General features: G+C 39.6%; 1 protein-coding gene across 1 annotated transcript; it reads left to right on the top strand.

The window, feature by feature from the left end:
• The first annotated feature begins 1112 nt into the window (after positions 1-1112).
• Positions 1113-14258, top strand: zgc:92275 (cholesterol 7-desaturase nvd). The gene is made up of 7 exons (XM_061061780.1): positions 1113-1637; positions 6984-7172; positions 8489-8667; positions 8798-8923; positions 9297-9416; positions 9530-9706; positions 11853-14258. Exons 1-7 carry the CDS (start codon positions 1223-1225, stop codon positions 12012-12014), a joined length of 1368 nt encoding a protein of 455 aa, XP_060917763.1. The 5' UTR covers positions 1113-1222; the 3' UTR covers positions 12015-14258.
• Positions 14259-21587: the final 7329 nt, after the last annotated feature.

The raw sequence follows: 21587 nt of genomic DNA, 5'->3' as shown, positions 1-21587 counted from the left end.
AACCATATTCCCACAGTTAGGAGTACGAGGTTGGATGATTTGAACTTTGTCTTGTCTCTGCAGGACGCCCTAAAGGTCAACAGTTTTAATGATTATAAGCTGTTTAATATGTCCTCAGGTAATAACTGCTGCTGCTCTACTCTGACTGGACCTTTCACTTTTATATGGGCACTTTCTACTCACACTAAATCACTTGGCATCAAGGCAGCAGTAGCTCAGTCTGTAGGGACTTGGGTTGGGAATCAGAGGGTTACCGGTTCAAGTCCTGGCACGGACCAAAGTCCAGAAATTGGTCTGGTAGCTGGAGAGGTGCCAGTCCACTTCCTGAGCACTGCTGAGGTGCCCTTGAGCAAGGCACCCAACCCCCCCCCCCCCCCCCCCCCAGCCCAGGAGCGCCTGCCGTGGCCCCCTCCTCTCCATTAGTATATGTCCATAGGATCCTGTGTGTGTATTTCAGCCTATGTTTGTGTAGCATGTTAACTAGACACAGTGTAAAAACGCATTTCTCCTCACGGGATCAATGAAGTATAAATTATTATTATTATTGATCAGGAGCATTAGCTGATATGTGATAGAGTAAGAGGATCACAGACACATACGGCTTTTGTATCTTATGTTGCTTAGCACTTATCATTCTTACAAATGAAAGGGAAAAGAAATACTTGAAAAATGTTGTAAAATGTTGTAAAATGTAGCCTATTTATGCATGTCAGCTTATGGCTTTTATAGCTGAGACATAATGTATTGATATTATTTTCGAGAACTTATTTGCTCTTTTGTGAACTAAAAACATTTGCAATCCTTTTTTTTCACATTATCGTGTAATTTAGTAGAATAGGTAGGCCTAAAGCAGTTTGTGCTGCATATGGTGCAAATAACATGTAGGCAATTGGCTAATACTGATAATTAAATTATTATTAGCCTATGCAGCTTTTTTTTTTAAACTGCCAACTCTCACTTGAATGTGACACTTACAAATTACATGTTACAAATTATGGCAGTAAAACGTATTGGCTGCTAACAGTGATTTTGATGTCAAATAGTGCTCTAAACAAGTGAAATAAAACTTGTGCTCCGGCCGTGGGTGTGGCGCATCTCGGATCCTTGACTCTCGTGTCAATGCTTTGTAACTTCCGGATGGCACATCATATTAGAAGTGTCCGATGCTCTGGTGAACTAAAAGCCTGGACGGGGACTGAAGAAACCCTCAGTGAGGGGGAAGATGGTCAGTCAGAACATGTGCACTGGGAAGACAGCTGCTCTTATTGCCCTTGGAGCAGGTGCATCGCTTTTCTTCCGAGGAGGCAAAGAGCAGATTGACCAAGCAGACATGGAGTCCCCGATATGGGGAGAAAGATATTTTCTAACCCGGGCAGTGCTCTGCCTCACCGCCGGGGTTTCCCTCTTCGCCTTGGGCTGGCTCTACAAACTTCTCTTCTGCCCCTTGGAGCTGCTGAAAGCTCACGATGAGGTGGGATACATCGCCGAGGACGGTCGCTCCAGAGCCCGGGCTGCAAACGAGGTGCGCCGCAGGCGGAAAGTCGGAGACCTGCCTCCGGTTTATCCGAACGGCTGGTTCCGAGTGCTGGACTCACACCTGTTGGAGAGGGGCGAGATCAAAAATGTCACTGTTGTAGGTATGATATGTTTATGTAAGCGTACCACTGCTCAAAATAAGGATTTATAACTATTTAAGTAGCATTGTTGTACAAACCCGTCCACTAACTTTGGTAGCCTAAGTCACTTATAAAGTCATAATTTAGCATGTAAAACTTTTGCCTTTATTCCAGACTCAAAAGACATTTTTTCTTCCTATAACCTAAGGCTAAATTAAGAACAGAGTTCGGGTAGCCTTCCTGTAGCCTAGAAGATTTAGCCTAAGTAAAGTCAAACCGCTCAAACAGTGTTGGAAGGTGTGAAAAGATGCTGACACTGCACTCCTGTTAACCTGAGCTTTGTCACAGGTGAGGTGAATCTCCAGGACTATACCCTGAGTTCTTCCAACAGGTTTCTTGTAGGTGATGCCAGTCAGCGTGGAGTGTACAGGATCAATAACTTAACATTTAAAGGTTCAATGTCACTCAAACCAGTAAGTCAGGAAGGTAGACTACAACTTAAACATAATGCGGTCATGTTCAGGTGCACAGAAGTTGAATGGATTCCTTTTACATTTTCAAATAAATACTTAAACAAGCCTTTTATTTTATATTCATAACATTCACTAAAGAAATGCAAAACCCTGCCATGATCTGAAGCAGGTGTTCTGCAACACTGATACTTCCTGGTATACCTGTCTCTGTTGTCCTATTTCTGGTAGTAGTTAGGCAATATGGTTGCCATGATAAGAGATACAAGCTCAAATTACTATGTTTTGATTATGTGTTAAGTTTGAAACACAATTGGCCGATTGTATAGGGGTTAGGGTGCTGATCAACACTGTCCTCTTGGACAAAGCTTTATTGTTTCAGGTCGATCAGGCTTCAAAATGTGCGTGTGATTCAAAGGTGTCATGTTGAACACTGGGATAAAAAATATGAGCAGAATTATTACATAGCAGTAAATGTAAGGAAGTATTATTTTTATGAACAATCAAACTGACTCATATTTCAACAGAGGATTTAAAACAAAAAAAGGAAGCCTAAGGTGGTGTCTTCTTATATCTTGTTGTTGTTGTTAGCTAACCCGTTTCACTGTAAAGATAAATTATGATGCAACAAGGAGTTCTCGTCTGAGAGTTCAGCTGTCATCACTTTGTTCATCCAAACCAAAATAGATCATGAAAACTGTCAGTCAAACAGTTCATGTAGGGTGTTAAGTCTTAAAATAATCATGAATATCAGCATCTGATTCAAATCAAATAAGTCTGAGCAAATAATAAAATCTACATCAATTTGTATTCACACAAGTAGAGATGCACCAATCCACCGATTCCAATACATGTACCAATTCTGATTCTGATATTTTTATCATCATAAAGTGTTATTGTTGTTGTTGGTATTATGTGTAAGGCTACACAAAGCTATAATAAACCCAGCATTGCATTGTGCTGGCTTCACATACAAACAGAAAGCAGCAACAACTGTCAGGTTTTCAAATTAAATATTTTAAACTGAAGTGTAAGACTTGTACTTTTATCATATAGAAGGAGCAGTTCCATCTTTTCTGAATATCTTGAAGATGATGATTTGTGGACACAAAGCGAGATTGTTCAAGCTGAGAATGTTTTAAGTGGCAAACGATCCTTCTCAATCAGTGACGTGGATCGGTGCCTTCAGTCCGATATCCGATCCATAAATTAGGGTTATATCGGACCCGATACCGAGATAAAATCAGATCAGTCCCATCTCTTCACACAAGCGCAATCTGACATTGTTATGATAAGGCGTTAGGAGGATTCACTTCAGTGTCTTTAGCGGTAGGCGTGGTTGGTAGGAGGATAAGCAGGGTCAGTACTGATGACACACCTGAGGGGGGTGTGGTGGCTCTGTCTCTGTAATCTTCATTAGCAGCACCTGTGGAGCCTTAACGTAGGCGCTAGGATAGCATTTAGCTGTGGGGTTATGTTAGCGCGTAACAGACATTATTGACTCTGATTATGGTGATTTGACAGCCCTGCATTATGGCTCTATAGCTGAAAATCATTGTCAACTATATGTTGACAGTTTTTTACCTTTAGAGCAATGCTTTGTGTAGGCTAATTGAAAATATTCAACAATGTCAATGAGCCTCCTGACAAACCGTTACATTGTGCCCGCCTCTCTATCAGACTAGCCTCGCGCCTTACTGTGGATAACACGTATCGCTCATAAAATCACAACATATTTGTTATATAAATATATATATAAACCCCCCCTACAGTGTGTGCCCATAATGACAATAGCTAATCGGACCTATATCGTTTTTTTTTGTACCAGGCTGTTAACATATTGCCTGTGTTGTGTATGTGATTTCCTTGGTTCCTGGAGCTAGCCTCGAGTGGACACTCAAATAACTGCAATATTTTGCACTTCTGCATAGGCTTCATTTTTCAACCCCGGAGGTTGCTGCTTTGTTCACACATGCAGTTTTCCCCAAAAAATTCAGGAAAAATTCAAGAGTTTTGTTGCATGTGTGAAAACACCATGATCAATGATATGACAAGTCATCATTTAAAGCTTTGAAGCTTTTGATATGTCACATCTGTGTCTCTGTTCTGCTTAATGTTGTTGCAGCTCTGTTACACAGCTTATCTGTGATTTTATTTTGGCATGTTTCCATGGGCACATGTAGTTCAAACCGATTTCACACTTTTAGATTTATTGCCGTGTTGATTTGCTTCGGGTCTGTTTGATCTCTTCCCAGAGTTTCTTTGAGTTGGAGTTCAAAAAGGTTTCAAAGAGCGTGTTCTGCTTTCATATTTCAGTCACATCACCTGCCAGAAATAAACAAACAGAATATGAAAAGTGTTCTACCTGGAAAAATGCACACCAGTAAATAGAGACACCTGCTCTTTGGGAGTTTGTCAGCATGCCGTATAACTTAAACAATTTGATCACAAATTACAATGTATTTTCTACTCAATGATGAGTCATTTAACCTTTAAAAAGATGCCCATCCAAATGGTTATGAAGATGTCAAGGTGAAGTCTAGTGCAGGGAATCTGTGCATTTGATTGTGATTGATAGATTAAATTCATAACTTGGAAAATACAGTTTCATTTATCAACTAATTAGTTTATGTTCTTATCACATCAATAAAAATAACCTGTAACTATTTGATTAAGCAACTAAAGGTCCGCTTATTACCTTCCAGATCTCTAAATTCTGATCCCTGGTCTTCATTAGCAGATGCAGTTTTCTTAATTACAATAAGTATCTTAATGTGAGCTCAATGATAGCAGAATGACGTTAAAAAGGGATGTGAATTATAACTGATATAATGTTGTAGTTATGTTGCAGGAAGTTATTGGTGCTTAGACTCTGCACAGAGGTATTGTAATCAAAGGGTGTCTTCAGAGTGCTGATACTGATGGCGGAGATGGAGACTGATGATTTCTGCTGAGGGTGATGAAATGATGACGCTGAGCAAACTAAAGACTGAGCGCTGATAAGAAGGTGCAGGGTGCACACTATGAGGGCATTAATAAACTAGATGTGGAGTGGTAGGCATACGTATGTAAAAAGACAGCTGCATGGACCAGCAATGAGGAAATGAAGGTTTGTTACAGGGCTATTATATAGATAGCCCTGTAACCCACATCCATTACTTTTCATAGAGGCCTATTGTTGAATAATAGGTTGATGACTTTTTCAAATGGAATTACAGAGCAACATTGTCTGATTTGGAATATTCCTGTGTTTCCATGGGAAATAAATGTTACATTTGAAGCAGGAAAGGCATGCATCCAATCACAGTAATATTATGAATTACTATTAATTATAAATCTGTCTTGAATAGTCTTAAAAAATAATAACGGGGTAGTCTTTCTCAAAGATAGGACTGGGTAAAAAAGACAAGACGTGAGTGACACCTTAAAAAAATATGTCCTAAGACTGGTCCAGAGATCTTTGCCGTTAGAAAACTAATGCATGTTGGTTAACATAAATGTAATTCTTTTTTTTTTTGCAAAAGACTCCCTTTTTGTCTATGGTGATTATGGTACAGACTGTGCGATGATAGAATATGTTTCGCACACATCCCCCCTTGTCCCTTTGAGCCCAAATTATTCCTCGAGCACCCGACATATTACTGTCCTAAATTCTGCTGAGCCAATTTCAAAACTTGGCCTCCTTCAGGATCTGCATCCTGCTGTGAATGCCAGCTCATCTGGCCCCTTTCGCTGCGGTCATCCATTTCACACCATATATTAAATTCTGCCCAGTGTGTCTTTCCCTCCTGTGCTGTTCTTGCAACTTTGCGCTGCGGATCATTTCTGCTCAACGACAGTCTCAGGGCCGCAGCACAGTGCTGTGTCACCCCTCGCTAGGCTGAGCCTTATTTTGGATTTCTCCAAATTTTACTCCAGGGTACCCTGACTAGGCATGGCAAGAGCTGGCTCTGGTGTTACTCTTAGCCATGTTCGCCCAGCCTGTGCTAATCTGGGAGCAATCTGAGTAGTGCAGGTCAACCAAAAGTCAAGCCTATATAGTTCATACAGTAGCTGGAGGTCTCAACATGTGGTGTCAGACTCACCGATACTAAAAGACAGCAAAGCACTCTGGAAACACTTAGAGGAAAAGAAGAAAACTAATATTTGGTGATCCCTTCAATTATTAAATTCATCGTATTCTCTAATGAGTTTTAGAGATTTTGAGGGCGAGTTCCCTTTGGAACTCGTTAGGGTCCATGTTGGACCCTAACCAGTTTTTTAGACATTAGGAAATAACTTCCCTTACGAACTCCTTTTCTGCTGAAAACAGGTGAAAATAATAAGAAGCTGGTGAAATATGTTTAAGATATTTCTTCCTAGGTTTTTTTTTTTGTCTTTTGTTGTTTTTTTGTTATCTTTAATCGCAATGATGCATTGTAATACCAATTTTGTCCACAAGAGTGCATCATTACTCACTTATTCAATGTGATGAAAAAAAATTCATGTTTTCTGTTTTACTTTGAAACTAATTCACTAATTTTTTTTTACCTGTTTTAATGATGAAGAAAGATTTTAGAAAATGTTCCTGGGAACCTTTGTACCTTTTTATTTCATTTAAATTATTTTGAAAGTTTTTTTTCCCTCCCTTGTCTGTCTGGGTTTCAGAATCAATTCCACACTTATAAAATAAAGTCAAAGATACTTAAATCCCACTGCTATGAGAGACTGACACTAATCCCCTGTATAACAACATTTTGCTATTATTTCCCTATGCACCTTTCTTTAGAGATACTATGTACACCGAGTCATTGAAATTGATTTGGATTACTCCAACAGTCATTAAGTATTTTTGTTCTATTTGATTTGATTAAAATTCTCTAATCGTGTTTGTCCCCTTCGTAACTGATCACCATAGGGGAGCAGGTGGCAGTGTTTCGGGGCCAGGATGGGAAGGCCTACGTGTTGGATGCCTACTGTCCTCACCTGGGTGCAAACCTGGCCGTGGGAGGACGAGTGGTGGGAAGCTGCATAGAGTGCCCCTTTCATGGATGGCAGTTTGATGGGAACAATGGAAAGTGTGTGAAGATCCCCTATGCAGAAAAAGGTATGAAATTAAGAAGTTGCAATGTCAAGAATTTCAGGCAATATAACCATGCCTCAGAGCTATGGAAACTTGATTGAGTCCAAATAAATTGTAATTTAGACCACTCTTTGACATTATCTGTCCATCAAAGTGCACATTTAAAGACTCTACTCTCATACACTTTTGTTTGCAGATGCTCCAAATAAAGAATCTTGCAAGTGCCCCTCACAAAAGATACTGCATTTTTTTCTGTACCAATCAGAACATCAGGCCAATATTGATTCTTGCAGAAAGATTTTGTGGGCCAGCAAAGATATTTAGAATCATACCCTTCATGACAAGATAGCCACAGAAAATCATGACATAATATTGTGTAGAAAGTTAACATGTTTTTTGAAAATGGCATTTCGAGGGAGCTGACCTAAATGGAAATTGTTCATCCTCTGGGGGGCACTAATATGCTCAGCCAATGATAAACATTGAAGTTATGTTACTATAGTGCTCAAGCATTAGTTAAGCTTAAAGCTGCTGTGAGGAGTTTTTACCTGGTAATGAAAAAGCCAGTGAATACAGATGTATCTATTTGACCTTCAAAGCAAACGAAACAATCAGAGAGAAGACTGATTATTTCTATATAGTTTAATCATATGCCTCTTATTCCTGCCATGGGGTAGATGTCAGTGGAGGCGAGCACCCTGAAGACACAGCCTAGATCAAAATTTTCGACGCCAAACATTTATGATGAGATGCATTTTAGACTTTTAAAAAGGATGATTTTTTTTTCTTTTTTTCAGAAAACACCACTTACACATGTACAGGACAAGATCAGGAAATAGAAGAATTGTCCAGCTTTGTCCACAGAGGGCGCCAAAATTTACACAACCCAAAATCTCCACACAGGAGCTTTAAGATGTCCATAAACACAAGTTAAGAAGCAGGCATCGTTTGTTGTCCGGTTGTGAACAGACGGTGGTAAAGTAGGTTATGTGTTTTAACAAATTAATAAAGCCGTTCATTTAATGGTAAATGGACTTGAGCTTATATAGCGCTTTTCTAGTCTTCTGACTACTTAAAGCACTTTTTCACCGCATGTCTCACCTACACATTCACACTCTGATGGCAGAGGTTGCTATGTAAAGTGTCAGAAGTAACTAATTCCATTCACACACATGAAGCTGAGGAAGCAGCGGGAGCAATTCAGGGTTAAGTGTCTTGCCCATCGGAAATGTTGATGCAGGAGCTTTACCAACTGAGCAACAGTTCAGTCATCCCCATGATGGATGTGTTGACTTAAAAGACTGCGATGATTCAGATTGGTGTTGTATTTTGTCATTTAGTGCCAGAGTTTGCCACAGTGCGCAGCTGGCCCAGCTGTGAGGTCAACGGCCAGATCCTGGTTTGGTTTCACTGTGACGGAGTCGAACCTCAGTGGACCGTCCCCGAGCTGCAGGAAATCACACAGGGCGACTGGGTGTATCGGGGGAGAACTGAACATCTCATCAATGCTCACATACAGGTGGGTGCATAACATGTGTAGTAGTTGTAGTTTATTTGTAGTGTGTGTGTGGATGTGTTTCAATACACACCAAGAGAAATTCTGTAAAATTCACCCTGGAACTCTTTTTTTTGATTTTTTTTCTATTCAGGAAATTCCTGAAAATGCAGCAGATATCGCTCACCTTAATTGCCTGCATGTGCCAGGTATTGTGAGCGGAGTAGATCTCCGTTACACCAAAAGTAAGACCTGGGAGTTTTTACAGCATGACTGGAAGGTACGGAATTTAAGTTTACTGTCAATAATCAAACGGTGAATACAACAAATGCAACATATTCAGATTGTATTGGGACTCTTAAGCTTTTAGAAACATAATGATCTAAATCATACATATTATAGCTTAGATATATTTAATGGTACTTTAGTTAAACGCCTGGTTTCCACTCACGTATGTGACTAGTAGTGACCTGTAGAGTCCACGTGCCCAGGCGCTCAATGCCTCATAATCTGTCTCTGCATAAGTGGCAATGAGGTGTAAGATGGTGCTGCACATGTTTCATGTTGGCTAACAGATAAATACCCACTCAATATTTCCTTGTGCTTTTTCTGTGTGTTTGCATGTGTGTTTGTTGGTGTTGCTGTTATTCAAGGCCCAATGGGAACCAGAGTCGGAGCCCAACAAGCATTGTTCTAAGATGTTGTTGAAACATGCCATCACCGTGTTTGGACGCCACTGCTCTCTGCTGGATGTCAATGTTGTGGCCAGACAGGTAAAATCTTGAACAACCCTAACTTCATGTAACTGTTTATTTTATCAATAGTGCATAAAACACGTCACATAAGTATTTAACTCACACTTATGATACGTATGTTTATGTTTCAGGTGGGTCCAGGAGTGGTGTTTCTGCAGTTTGAGCACAATTTCCTGGGCCAGGGTGTCATCTTGCACTGTGTGACTCCAGTAGAGCCTCTGCTGCAGTGTGTCTCTCACATCATCTTCTACCAGTCCAACATCCCAGCTATAGTGCCAAAGTTCATCCTCAGAGCAGAGTGCACTCAGGTGAGGCAAACTAAGCTTCAACTATCACTGTAAAACACATACGTCCTGAATATACATCAAAAATGACAAAGTAGCTGAAGTGCATGATGAATGTAAATACTACTTACTATCTATCTGCACTCTGTTTGTAATTTCAGAATCGCTCTAATGTGAGGATAACATTGTGTGTATTTGCCTCCTACTCTGCCTCGGTTCAGTCCTACTTGCTCATTGCCACCAGAAGTAACACCACACAGTCACAGAGAGGGTGCAAATAGTCCTTGTTAAACTTGATAATGATCTGAGTGTTGAAGTGGGGAAAAAAACACCGTCACTGATTCAACAAAAAAGTGAAACTGAAAAGTTATCTCTCAACACAGAAGAACCAAGAGATAGTTGGATAGTTATTGCCTTAATAAGGACTTAACACAAACACTAATTCTATCCAGTGCAACTAGCCAAAATGTTAAAATGTTAAATGCTTTGTAAAATCACGCTGACTCACTCGAACTTTACCGATATGAAACAATCTAAAACTGACAAAGTGATATTTCGATAAGAAAAACTTAAATAGAGAAAAAGTAATAAAAAAATCTGTTGTGGTGCAAAGCCGATGATTGTTGGACAATTTCCATATTCCCTTTCCCATATTGTCAGTTCAAGACAGGATATTTATGATCCTTTTCACCTTGTCTGTAATGCATAATGCAATGAGATGGCGATGATGTATAACGTTTGGAGCCAGGAGGGGCAAACAGCAATGTCACACTCATGTCTGAGTGTATGTGTATGTAATGGTAATTGTTAAATGGACTTGAGCTTGTATAGCACATTTCTAGTCTCCTGATTACTCAAAGCTCTTTTACACCGCAGGTCACACCTGCACATTCACACCTACACATTCACACCCATTCTCACATTGACGGCAAACGTATCGCCCCTCTTTGTCTGAAGTGTAACATATTGACAATCTTTGATATTAATATTCTTCAAATAAGTAGCTTTATTTTAGTTAAATACATGAGTGTAAATGATTTTTTGTCTTTTTCTAGATACAAATTGAGACTCAGAAATGCATTGATGTCAGAAAGATTTGTAGTGAATAGTGAATTGTCCTGATTTTGTTGTATTGTCTACATACTGTATGTGCTCTATTTTTATGTTTTCAATGTTTGTATGTAATTTTCAATTGGGAAAATTTTATTTGTGATAGTAAATATTCTTACTTTGTTATTTTTACTGTATTTTATTTTAACTTTGTTTAATCTCTTAAGGTAAGGTTTTGAGATAAGCCCTCATGGGTTTCTACCTCACCTGCACATGTGTTTTATTTTTTTATTTGTTTTAGTTTTCTGTTTGACTCTTCTTTCAAAAAATGTGCAAATAAACTAAACTAAACTATATGTATGTAAAGTGACCATCAGAAGTAACTAATCCCATTCATATGTGAAGTGCATGCTGTTTACACATTGTGCTCGCTTCATAAACCCTACACAGGGACAACAATAATACACCTTTGCAATGAGTAAGAACATCAGTCTGGCGATGTTACTGAATCGCAATGTGTGAAGCGCTGTTGCTTTCCTTTGTGTTTGCTCCAGAGACATTTATTAAAATGGGATAGATGTTTAATATCCGGCACTATAGTTTTAAGATACCATTCACTCATCATTGCTCATTTTCTCTAATCCTGCGTGAATGGTTTTAAATTGCTTTGGCATTTTGTTTCTCCATGTGGTATTAACACAGAGAGCCACGAGAGGGAACTCACTTTTAAAAGGTGAGCGTTTGAGATTGGACTAAAATGCCAAATCTTACCCGCTGATGGACTAACTGTGCAGTGACATTTAATCAACAGCACTTGAGATCCCGGCTCATACATTTTAATGCTGTAATGCAACAAGACAGTTGAAAGTACAGATTGTTCTTTTAGGTTTTGTTTTATTTTAGCCATATTTAAATAAAAACATGTTCCTATTTTTGTTGAGCATGAAAACAAACAAGATTTGCTCAGTTTGAAATGAATTCTAAGTTTTATAACAAAGCAAAGCTATAATACATATGATCATTTCTTTCAAAACCATATTTACTCAATGATGGTCTTTGTCTTTTGCAATCATAATTTACCATCCAGTGACCTCCTCCTCCTGATCTCTTTTGTGTGCAGTTTGAGCGAGACGTGATGATCTGGAACAATAAGAAGTACATCTCCAAGCCTCTCCTGGTGAAGGAGGACTCAGCCATCCAGAAGCACAGGCGCTGGTACAGTCAGTTTTACAGCGAGAACAGCCCGCGGCTGCAGCACCAGCGCGACACTTTGGACTTTTGACCTCACTGAACTACAGGAGGAGAGATCAGCAGGAGAGACGTCAGGTCAGGGCTGACATTAATCATCAGTCTCAGAGGGGAGATTTGTATCCCTCAAGCATAATGAATTCAAGGACGAGAGGACACCTGATTCGTTGTCAGATAGGGCAGGGTGCTCTCCTGAAAGCCTTACCTTCATTTTTTAATTCTTCGTTCCATAGGTAATATTACTTCACAGCTTTATATATGCAAGTGCCGATTGGTTTCGTGAAACTAGGTGTGTTGATTCAGCTCAGAAATGTGAGAGCTAAAATTTAAAGCAAGCTTTACTAGAACTACAACTCCATTGTTGTAACGCCAACTACACAAAAGAAAATCAAAGCTCTGCAGAATGTGATCAAATATGTACACTGTCACTCTTATTATCACTCTATATATGCTGATATATCGGTAATGGATGTTTTTCCTTCCCCAACGTCAATATTGGTATCGTCCCCAAAAATCTCATATCGGTCAGGCCCTACTTTAAAGATCACATATTATGCTAAATACACTTTACCATGGTTTCTGAACACTAATATGTGTCCCTAGACTGTGGAAAAAGTGAATTCTTTAAAACAGGCACTTACTTTAGTTAGACTGTGAGTAAAGGCAAAAGTTATCTAACACATTAATGTAGGTCGATATTCACTTTTCCCAATCGCTCTCTGCCGACTCGAGAGAAAAATTAACTTGCTGCTTTGCTGCCAAACTCTCCATTGTGTTCATCATCAGCAAGTCTCACTAAGTAAAGCAAGGGTCAAAACACGCAGATTGAAAAGTTTGAACCTAGAGCTTTATTTATATACATTTCCAAAATACTTAAAAGATAAAGAATAAACTAGATAAAACAAAAGTGACTGGAGACCCCGACCAACAAGAACAAAAGATGGGAAGTTGCTGAGCCATTCCAACGTGTTGTCGCTCTCCGCACCTTAAAAACTACAAATTACACTAACCAAAGCAAAACTAAACACCTAAAACAGGACTATCAGTGGTCTCCAGCCAATAACATAAATAACTAAATCTGTGTGGAAAAAAGAAAAATACCTGGAGGAAAAGGAGTAAAAGTTGGAAGGGGATACAAAAGCCGCTCACCACATGCTTCCCTTCCTGCTCCTCTAAGTCCCCCTCGTCCTCTCTGAGTGGTGTTCAGCAGGCAGAGGGAAGAAGAGAACGAGGGAAAGAGACACGTTACAGTCTCTATGTTCGCACTGCAGGCAAAGGTGACCCAAATCAAATTTTGTATTCTCATATGTGACTCAGATCAGTTTTTTTTTTAATGACAGTTTGAACAGTGTGGATGTAGCAGCCGTCCTCATCTGCTCATAGATTCCACTGAACATCCATTTCAGCATGAAATCGTAAACCATAGGATTCTGATACAGGCCACTTTAAAAAAAATAACCTGAACAGCCAAGCAAAAGAAAATGGATCTTCTTAAATCTTCTTATCTCATCATAAAAAAAAGAGGAGATAAGCCTTTTTCCCATAGTGTTTTTTTTTTTTTGTTCAGCCATGCTGGAGCACACAGTCATTTGTCATTTTTTAAATCTGGAACATGGGCGACAATAAAGTGTTTGAATGTTGAATGATCATATACCTCTGATACGACATGAAAGGAAATGATTGACACAGATTGAATAGCATTAAAACACTAAATGACCATTTGAATAATAAGTTGCATAATTTTTGCAATTATTTGACAATTTAAAAATAAACATACATGTATAGGCATAAATATATGAGGAAATGTATAATTATGACAACATTGAAAACCTTAAAAAAAAATCCAGACCTGATAAAAAAAACAAAAAAAAAACATGGACATTTCAGAATTGGCGTGTGTTCATTTTGATACTCATTTATTCAAATAAAAAATGTGTTCCTGTCACTGCTCTATTAGATTTGCTCATGAGACAGCATCCAGTAGTTATACATGCATTTTGATTTTGTTTGTTTATTCCTGATGCACAATGTCGAAACGCCTGAACATTTTTGATCATGTAAAATTAAAAAGCATAAAAGCATTGATGTTCAGCCTGTGGTGAAGAGGTCGGTTATGTGGTATTACTTGGCATTACATACATTTTCCATTTGATCATCAGCCGGCCAAGAGAGAGGAAACATGTATACACGGTAACGACAACGCTCAATGCCTTTTCATATATCAGATCAACACCTTTACTTCTGTTCCTGCTTAATAATAAAATCTATTTTTATAAGAGGCTAATGTACAGACGTCATGTTTATTTTAAATGAGCAGAATAAATGTGTCTGCTCGCCTGTAATGAGTCTGCTCATGCATTCCTGAACTGGCAAAAGCTTTCCCTGGCACTGAATACGTTAAGCGTGTTAAATTGAGTGGAATAGTGAAATGTTCACTATACTACATGGCCAGTGGCACTTCTCTGAGGCTCAGATTATGGCTCCTTATCTGTTCATGTGCTCATCCTATCTATGGTTGGAGAGGTCTGGTACACCTTTATTTAGAGAGGCATTACATCAACAGATTGTGCGGGAAGAAAGTGCTGCAACATGCATACATCAAGCTGTTGTATCAAACAAACAAACCTTTTTGTCATAAAGGATAGTGGGAGCAGAAGATGAAAATGTTCCTACAAAAAAAAAGCACCAGCTAGTTACAGAAACGACTCAGAGTTTTTATACTCAACAAGCGAACAGAGAAGCATGAAGACATGTGAGACTCAGGCACACAGCCTCTGCTTCAGCTCAAACATCAGGACAGCCGTGATGGGATTCACAAAGCAGACACGCAAACAGCGACAGATGGGCCTGACCGAATGACATCTGTTCCACAAGAGCTGGAATTGGCTGGCACGGATCAGGCCTGCTGCAGTGGAAGTGTCAGGAGCTTGTGCAGCAACAGCAGTCGACACGAGTGCCCCATCTGCAGAGAGCTGCCCTGCGCTCGCATGGATAGATCACCATGTCACCCTCAGTCAAGTATTTCCACAATCTGAACCAACACTGCTGGGCCGAGGAAAGCTAGGGCGCCAGGCCGGACTGCAGGGACCCTTCTGAAGACAGACCGCCCCGATTCACAATGAGAGCACATAAGACTGTCGGAGGAGTTGTGCAGTATCGTCAATAAGGTGCCTCGATCCTTGACATATATCCTTGCCCTTAACTTTAAGGCCATGTTTTGATAAAAATTTGATATGGATCATCCAGATTTACAAATCCATTTTTTGTTATTTAACATCAGCTGATGCATCTCACTAAAGTGTTGTTTTTTAGAAGTAACATTGAATTTGATCAGCCTGCATTAGCATACACATTTTTCTAGATAGCCTTATCTATTGAACATAATGCAACTGAATATCACAGTATAGGCTACTGGGAATATTAAAAATAAAATAGAGTGGCACCTGTAAGCTATTTCAGGAAGGCAACTCGTGCTGCACAGCTTTCACATTTGACATGCATCATTCTTCACAATCACCTGGCATAAATAAACCTGACATCCTCTTTGGATGTCAGGTTTATTTATGGTTTCTTCCTCCGCTTTGACATTGCCAGCGCTGCTCCACACCAGGATTGCCCTACTTCTAACCACGTTACCTCCCCAGCATCCACCTGCAGGCTCTGACTTTGAGTGTCTGTGGCTGAGTGTTAGAGTCCATCATCTCCCAACTGGAGGCTTAGGGGTTGGATCCATACCTCCTTTAGCCACATGTCGAAGTGTTCTTTGTCAAGACACTGAACCCCAAATCGCTTTTGAGTGGCATATAGCCAACAGTATGTGTACAGTATGAGCACTGATGGGCCCCCTCACGTAGCATCTTCTGCGATCAGTGTGTGAATGTGACATGTAGAGTAGAAACAGCTTGGAGGACCCACCATAAACTCCTCCATGAGTAACTGCGGCCCAAAATGTCAGATATTTTTTCAACCAATCTAATTTATTTTGATTTCTAAAAGATTGTGCAGTTTGGACCTCAGACGGTATTAAACATGCATAGGAAGCAATAAACTGAACAAAACAAACACATTTAAAAAGTGCTTCATAGCCTTTTTGAAACAAGTTTTTTTTTCCAGGCACATATTTGTAACCCACTGGAGGTCCCCGACCCACAAGTTGAGAATCACTGGTCTTGAAGACTGCAAAAGTGTTACAAGTCCAAGTCCTTTTTAAGACACTCTCTCGTCACCCCTGATGTAAAACATTCCTGTTGGAGTGATGAGATCGTAGCCGAGACGCCAAACTCAAACTATATTTAGTGACAGCAACAAACATGTTAAACCACGACAAACATGATCCGTAGAACTAAACCGCTCAAACAGCCAGCATGAGCCTTTCAGTTTCTGAATCCTGAAATTGTCTTTGAACAATATATTTTTTCAAGATTTGATCATTCAGCTAAATTCAGACCATTTTGTTGGTGCAGGCCATCCATGCATCACCGATACATTGCTCTGCTCTGCAGGGACAGCTGGAGGCACACACACACAGATACTGTACATGTGTGGATGCTGCGTCTACTCCTCCTGCCTTATTGTCAGAGGAGTCTATGCACTCCCTCTGCTTCTCCTGCTGGTTTAAGTGATTGTCCCTGTTATAATGCTGTCCATACTTCTCATCTGTAGCTTACCTTAAAGATGATCAATTCATGGATTTGCATTGTCTGAATCCTGCAAAATTATTTTAAAATGAACCGCTTTTTGTCCTTATAATGTTTTTAACCAAAAAGTCCCTTGAGCTTGAAATCTTTTTTATTATGGAGACCTGGACAAGACAGCACAGGTTACAGACACAAAAGAGAACAACATGAATCACTCCCAGAGAGAGACTAAATCCAGCTCAAATAGGTCATTTACACACTTACACAAGTTACATGGACCTTTAACTGGGCCATGACATCTGAGGTAAAGTTAAGACATTACAAACACCTGCAATTTTAGCAAATAGAACAGTTTTATGATTTACAGTTTTTCCTCTATAATGAACTCTGCTTTGTCAAAGCATATTTATTTTTTCTTTATTTTATAACCTCATTATATTTCCCTTAATGTCATATGACCTGATTATTGCAGTCATGTTGTGAGTCACTTAAGCCTGTAATAGCATTCTTTTACTTTGAAAAAAGATCATGTGAGAATTGACAAATAGTGTCATTTTGCAGGAGCACATTAAAACTAAAGGTTTGGATGCTGTGCACGTATTGAAAGAAAAGTATTCACCTTAGAGAGATTAATCCTACAACCATTGTGATATATGTCTAAACAGAAAGGATCCAGTCTCTTATCAGTCACCAAACAGCCAATGTTTTTTCCCCCCTGTGAAGCGTGTCGCAGCTCCGGAGCCGCGGATTAACGGAGGTTTGACTTTGGATCAGAACTCGTCATATCTTTCTTTGCGTCGTATTGACCTACTTCTCATCTTAACAGCTCAGATGCTCTCTGACGTTACTGCTGCTTATTCTTAGTAACAAACACCCGGCTTGATCTCCTTTCATAGAGCACTTACGGACTTGGCCCTACAATTTAATCCTTTATATCCACGTTACTCATTCAAAAGGAAGACATAGACAATGATGAAAGTGGAGCTCCTATGTCTTTCTTTCTTTGCTTGGTTTGTGGTTGAGTTAAGATTTTAGTCAAAGAGATGAACATAACTGACTTTCTTTACAATTAAGCTTTGTGTTGCATTGGTCCTGATCATAGACTTTATAAAACATGAACATATCACCCACTGGTTTAAGACATCACTGGTTTAATACATCACTGGTTTAATACATCACTGGTTTAAGACATCACTGGTTTAATACATCACTGGTTTAAGACATCACTGGTTTAATACATCACTGGTTTAAGACATCACTGGTTTAATACATCACTGGTTTAATACATCACTGGTTTAATACATCACTGGTTTAAGACATCACTGGTTTAATACATCACTGGTTTAAGACATCACTGGTTTAAGACATCACTGGTTTAGGCAGTAGCATTTTGAAGCCCAATGATGATGGTTAGGTTACCATGTTGGAAACGTTATCTGAATTGAATGTTCAATCCATCAATTTACATTTTTTGCATTTCTGCATCAGCCTTTCAACCATACACTGTAAATATTAATGGACAAAGCCTGAGTGAAGTCCCCCATCTGTTTCTGCAGGGGCCATGACGACGGTCGCCATGCTGGACATCCTGTCTCACCAGTCAGTCATGTCAGCTACACGCTTTATTGTGAAAATCGCTTATCTTTCATCAAATGAGAACTGATGAGTTATCTAAAAATGAAGCTGATTGAGACATGAGCTCATAAGACCCATTTGTTTTTTTGTACCAGGATGTAAACATGTTTATTTCTGCTGTAAAAATGGCTTTTTTGAATGGGTATGTTAGAAATTCTAAGGTTTCCAACCAGCACTAGGTCATGTTTTTGTGTTTTATTTTTATTTTTTATTATTCATTTTCTGGTTATTGTTGTGTTTTTGTATTTACCCTTGTCTTTTAGATCCTGCTCCTCATGTTCCTGCCTTGTGTGTCAGCCCCGCCCTGATTCCCTCACCTGTGTCTTGTTGTTCCCTGATTGTCTGTGTATTTAATCCCAGTGTGTTCTCCCTCTTGTTGCCAGTGCGTAGTCTTTCCTAGTGTACCTTCTTCTCAGCAATTTGTATTTAGCTCCTTGTGTATTATTCTCACCTTCCCTTTTGACCCTGACTTTTGCTTAACCCTCTTGATTTGTTATTTATTTGTCAGCTTGTGTACTGAAGCCCTGCCTGGATTAATGGACTGTCTTTTCAACGCTACCTCTGAGTCTGCGATTTTTTTCGATACTGTATGTCATTGTGTCAAATTCTGAGGCTTTTGCAGCCAGACTCAAGCGGACACTTTACAAACCGAACTTTAGGCTTTATTTTTCAACACCGGCAGTTGCTGCTTTGTCCTGATGGTGCAGCATCTAACCTAATCAGCATTTCATTCCCAAACATGTTCTTCTTCTTATCTAATCAAAAGGCCAAATTCTTAAACTTGGTCTTTTAGTTCAAGATTTAATTTAAAGCTATATGCTCATAAATAGCTGCTAGGGAGACGCTAGTGGGTGCTGAAGCAACTCTGAGGATAGAAAAAGCAACCCAAAGAAATTTCTGTGTTAATTTGACTTTTTTATCTAATTTAGTTACATGTGAGTCCTATACATTTCAGTTTTAATGAAGAAGTTAAAAAAAACAATTAAGTATTTTTAAATAATAAAAAAAAAGATGATGTGAAAAATTCAGCCAATGGACTTTGACTTTAATAAACTTCCTCCTAGCCAAAGTGCAATGTTCACGTTTTTGCATCACAGATCGTTTTGTAGGTTATTCCTTTCTTCTGGATTTGCCGATGATCGAAGCAGTCATCCCTATTAGGGTCCATGGAAACATTTTAAAAAACCTTTCGTGACCTGTTACCTTGCATTGTTGGACATCAACACCAAAACAACGAGGGACACGGACAGCGAAAAAAGCATGGATGCCTTTACCCTAAACCAAACAACGGATGAATTGCTTTATTATGAAGACATCAAAAGGTAGGTTTGTGTTTCCTGGCAGCTGTGTATTACTTCAATGCATTTGGTATGTGAGGCTTAGATTCTGAATTCTTGTTGTATTTGAACTATAGGGTGGATCAGCATCTGGATGCCAGATCACAGTGATAGCAACTTGTGAATCAAAGGTACATGCCAAAGCACACACTGCTTTATGGTTGCATGAACTGTAAATTATTTGAATTGAGGGGGGCCAGAGAAATATAAACTCAGGTAAATAATCAACTGAGATGTGTGAATGGTTTCAAACATTCAGACTTCTTTTTTGCAATCAGTGAAGGGGTCTCCCTAAACCCGTTGAGAATGCAGAACAATGGCACTCCCACATTGGCCTCACATTTGAAGCCCATTTTATACAACATAGGATTGGTAGAGATTCAGAAATATCTATAATGTAATAAGTAACCATGTGCAAATTATATGTACAGGTTAGAAGTTAAACAAAAGAATATGTCAATCAGGAGAGACTTAGTTATGGGTGAACATTATTTATTTCAGTTTAGTTTAGCTAGTAGAAGGGGAAGTGAGGCAGAGCAGGATAGGATACATCCCTGTTAGAGTCTACACACTGATGGTGGTGGTGCTGATGGGAGTCTTTAGGATGGGATGCGGGGTGGGCTTAGGATGAGCTGGACCTGGAAACTGATGAGATGGGATGGAGGTGACTTGGGTGGAGGAGAGTCACGTTGAACTGAAACATAAACGACATTGTCAAACTGAAAGATCAAACTGACAGCAATAGAGATGAGAACACGTTGTAAAACATGACAGCAGCAGGATGATTGGTCGATGGAGGTTGTGGCAGACTCGATTGGTTTAGTAGTCAAAGAGTAAATGCCCCTAATCAGCTGATCACCTGAGCAGGGAGGGAGAGGGAGCGAGAGAGGGCGAGTGGGAGAGAGCGTGACATGAATGAATGATGACTAATGAATGATTGTATGATGAATATGAAACAGTCTTCCTGCTTGAACTCATGCTGAGCCTGAGTCATATTTTGATTGTTTTTAACAGAATAGTAAAATGGAAAATGTGCAAATTGTGCCTCGATTACACTGATGCATCGTGTGCATAATCATAAAAGGCAGGTCTGAGGCATTTGATGCATGACAGACTATATGTGCACACTTAACATCTTTATTCCTTATACCAGTGGTTCCCACTCTTATACTTGTATCTAAGAAAAGCTGAGCCCCCCATATTGTGATACTTTTCATTGATAAAATCCTATCAGAATATGCCTACACACTTGTTCTTAAGACTTTTGTATACATTTCCTAGGAATGATTTAACATGATTTAATTTATTGTAATATGTGCAAATCTAATTTTGACAACCTCAGAGAAGACAGAGCCCCCCAGCGCCCCGCCCCCCCAGTTTGGGAACCAATGCCTTATTCTTTAAGTCTTCATCAAATATTGAGTCACTTTAAACAAGAACAGGATCATCTGGGATAGAACACATCCTTTACTTCTGGAGATCGAGTGCTATCCCTCTCCTGCCTCATTGGACTGTCTCAATTACTGAAACATGAATTTGTAGCTGACGGGCCTCTCGACTGTTAAAGCAACAATTGATCCATATTGATCAGGCCAGCAGCCCCCAATAAGGCTTTGCAGCACATCGGGAACAAGCTGGAATCTAAAAAAACTGAAGAATTGTTGTGTTTTCCACAGCATGAATACTTCAGCTGTGCATTGGGACGAGCAAGTGAGCGAGCACAGAGGAGGGCTCACACATCCATTATTTATAGGAGGACTTCACATTACATGAGAAACACATCAGAGAGACAGACATCCATCTGTAGATGACTCATTTAGGCAATCCATTTGTAAGACTTCATCGGCTCTGTTGTCGCAGCACGAGAGCATGACCTGTTTCTGCTCCCTGCATTAAATCCCATAATGAGGGCTTCATGGCCGAGGAGAGGAGACAGACCAAACACGGACAGTGGCTTCATGTAAATTGCTACGCCGTGCCTTTGAGTGACCCACACTC

The sequence above is a fragment of the Labrus mixtus genome, chromosome 17, assembly GCF_963584025.1.
Source record: "Labrus mixtus chromosome 17, fLabMix1.1, whole genome shotgun sequence".
Classification (NCBI taxonomy): domain Eukaryota; kingdom Metazoa; phylum Chordata; class Actinopteri; order Labriformes; family Labridae; genus Labrus; species Labrus mixtus.
The sequence above is the reverse complement of the archived record's forward strand: the minus strand, read 5'-3'. Positions and strand labels throughout refer to the sequence as shown.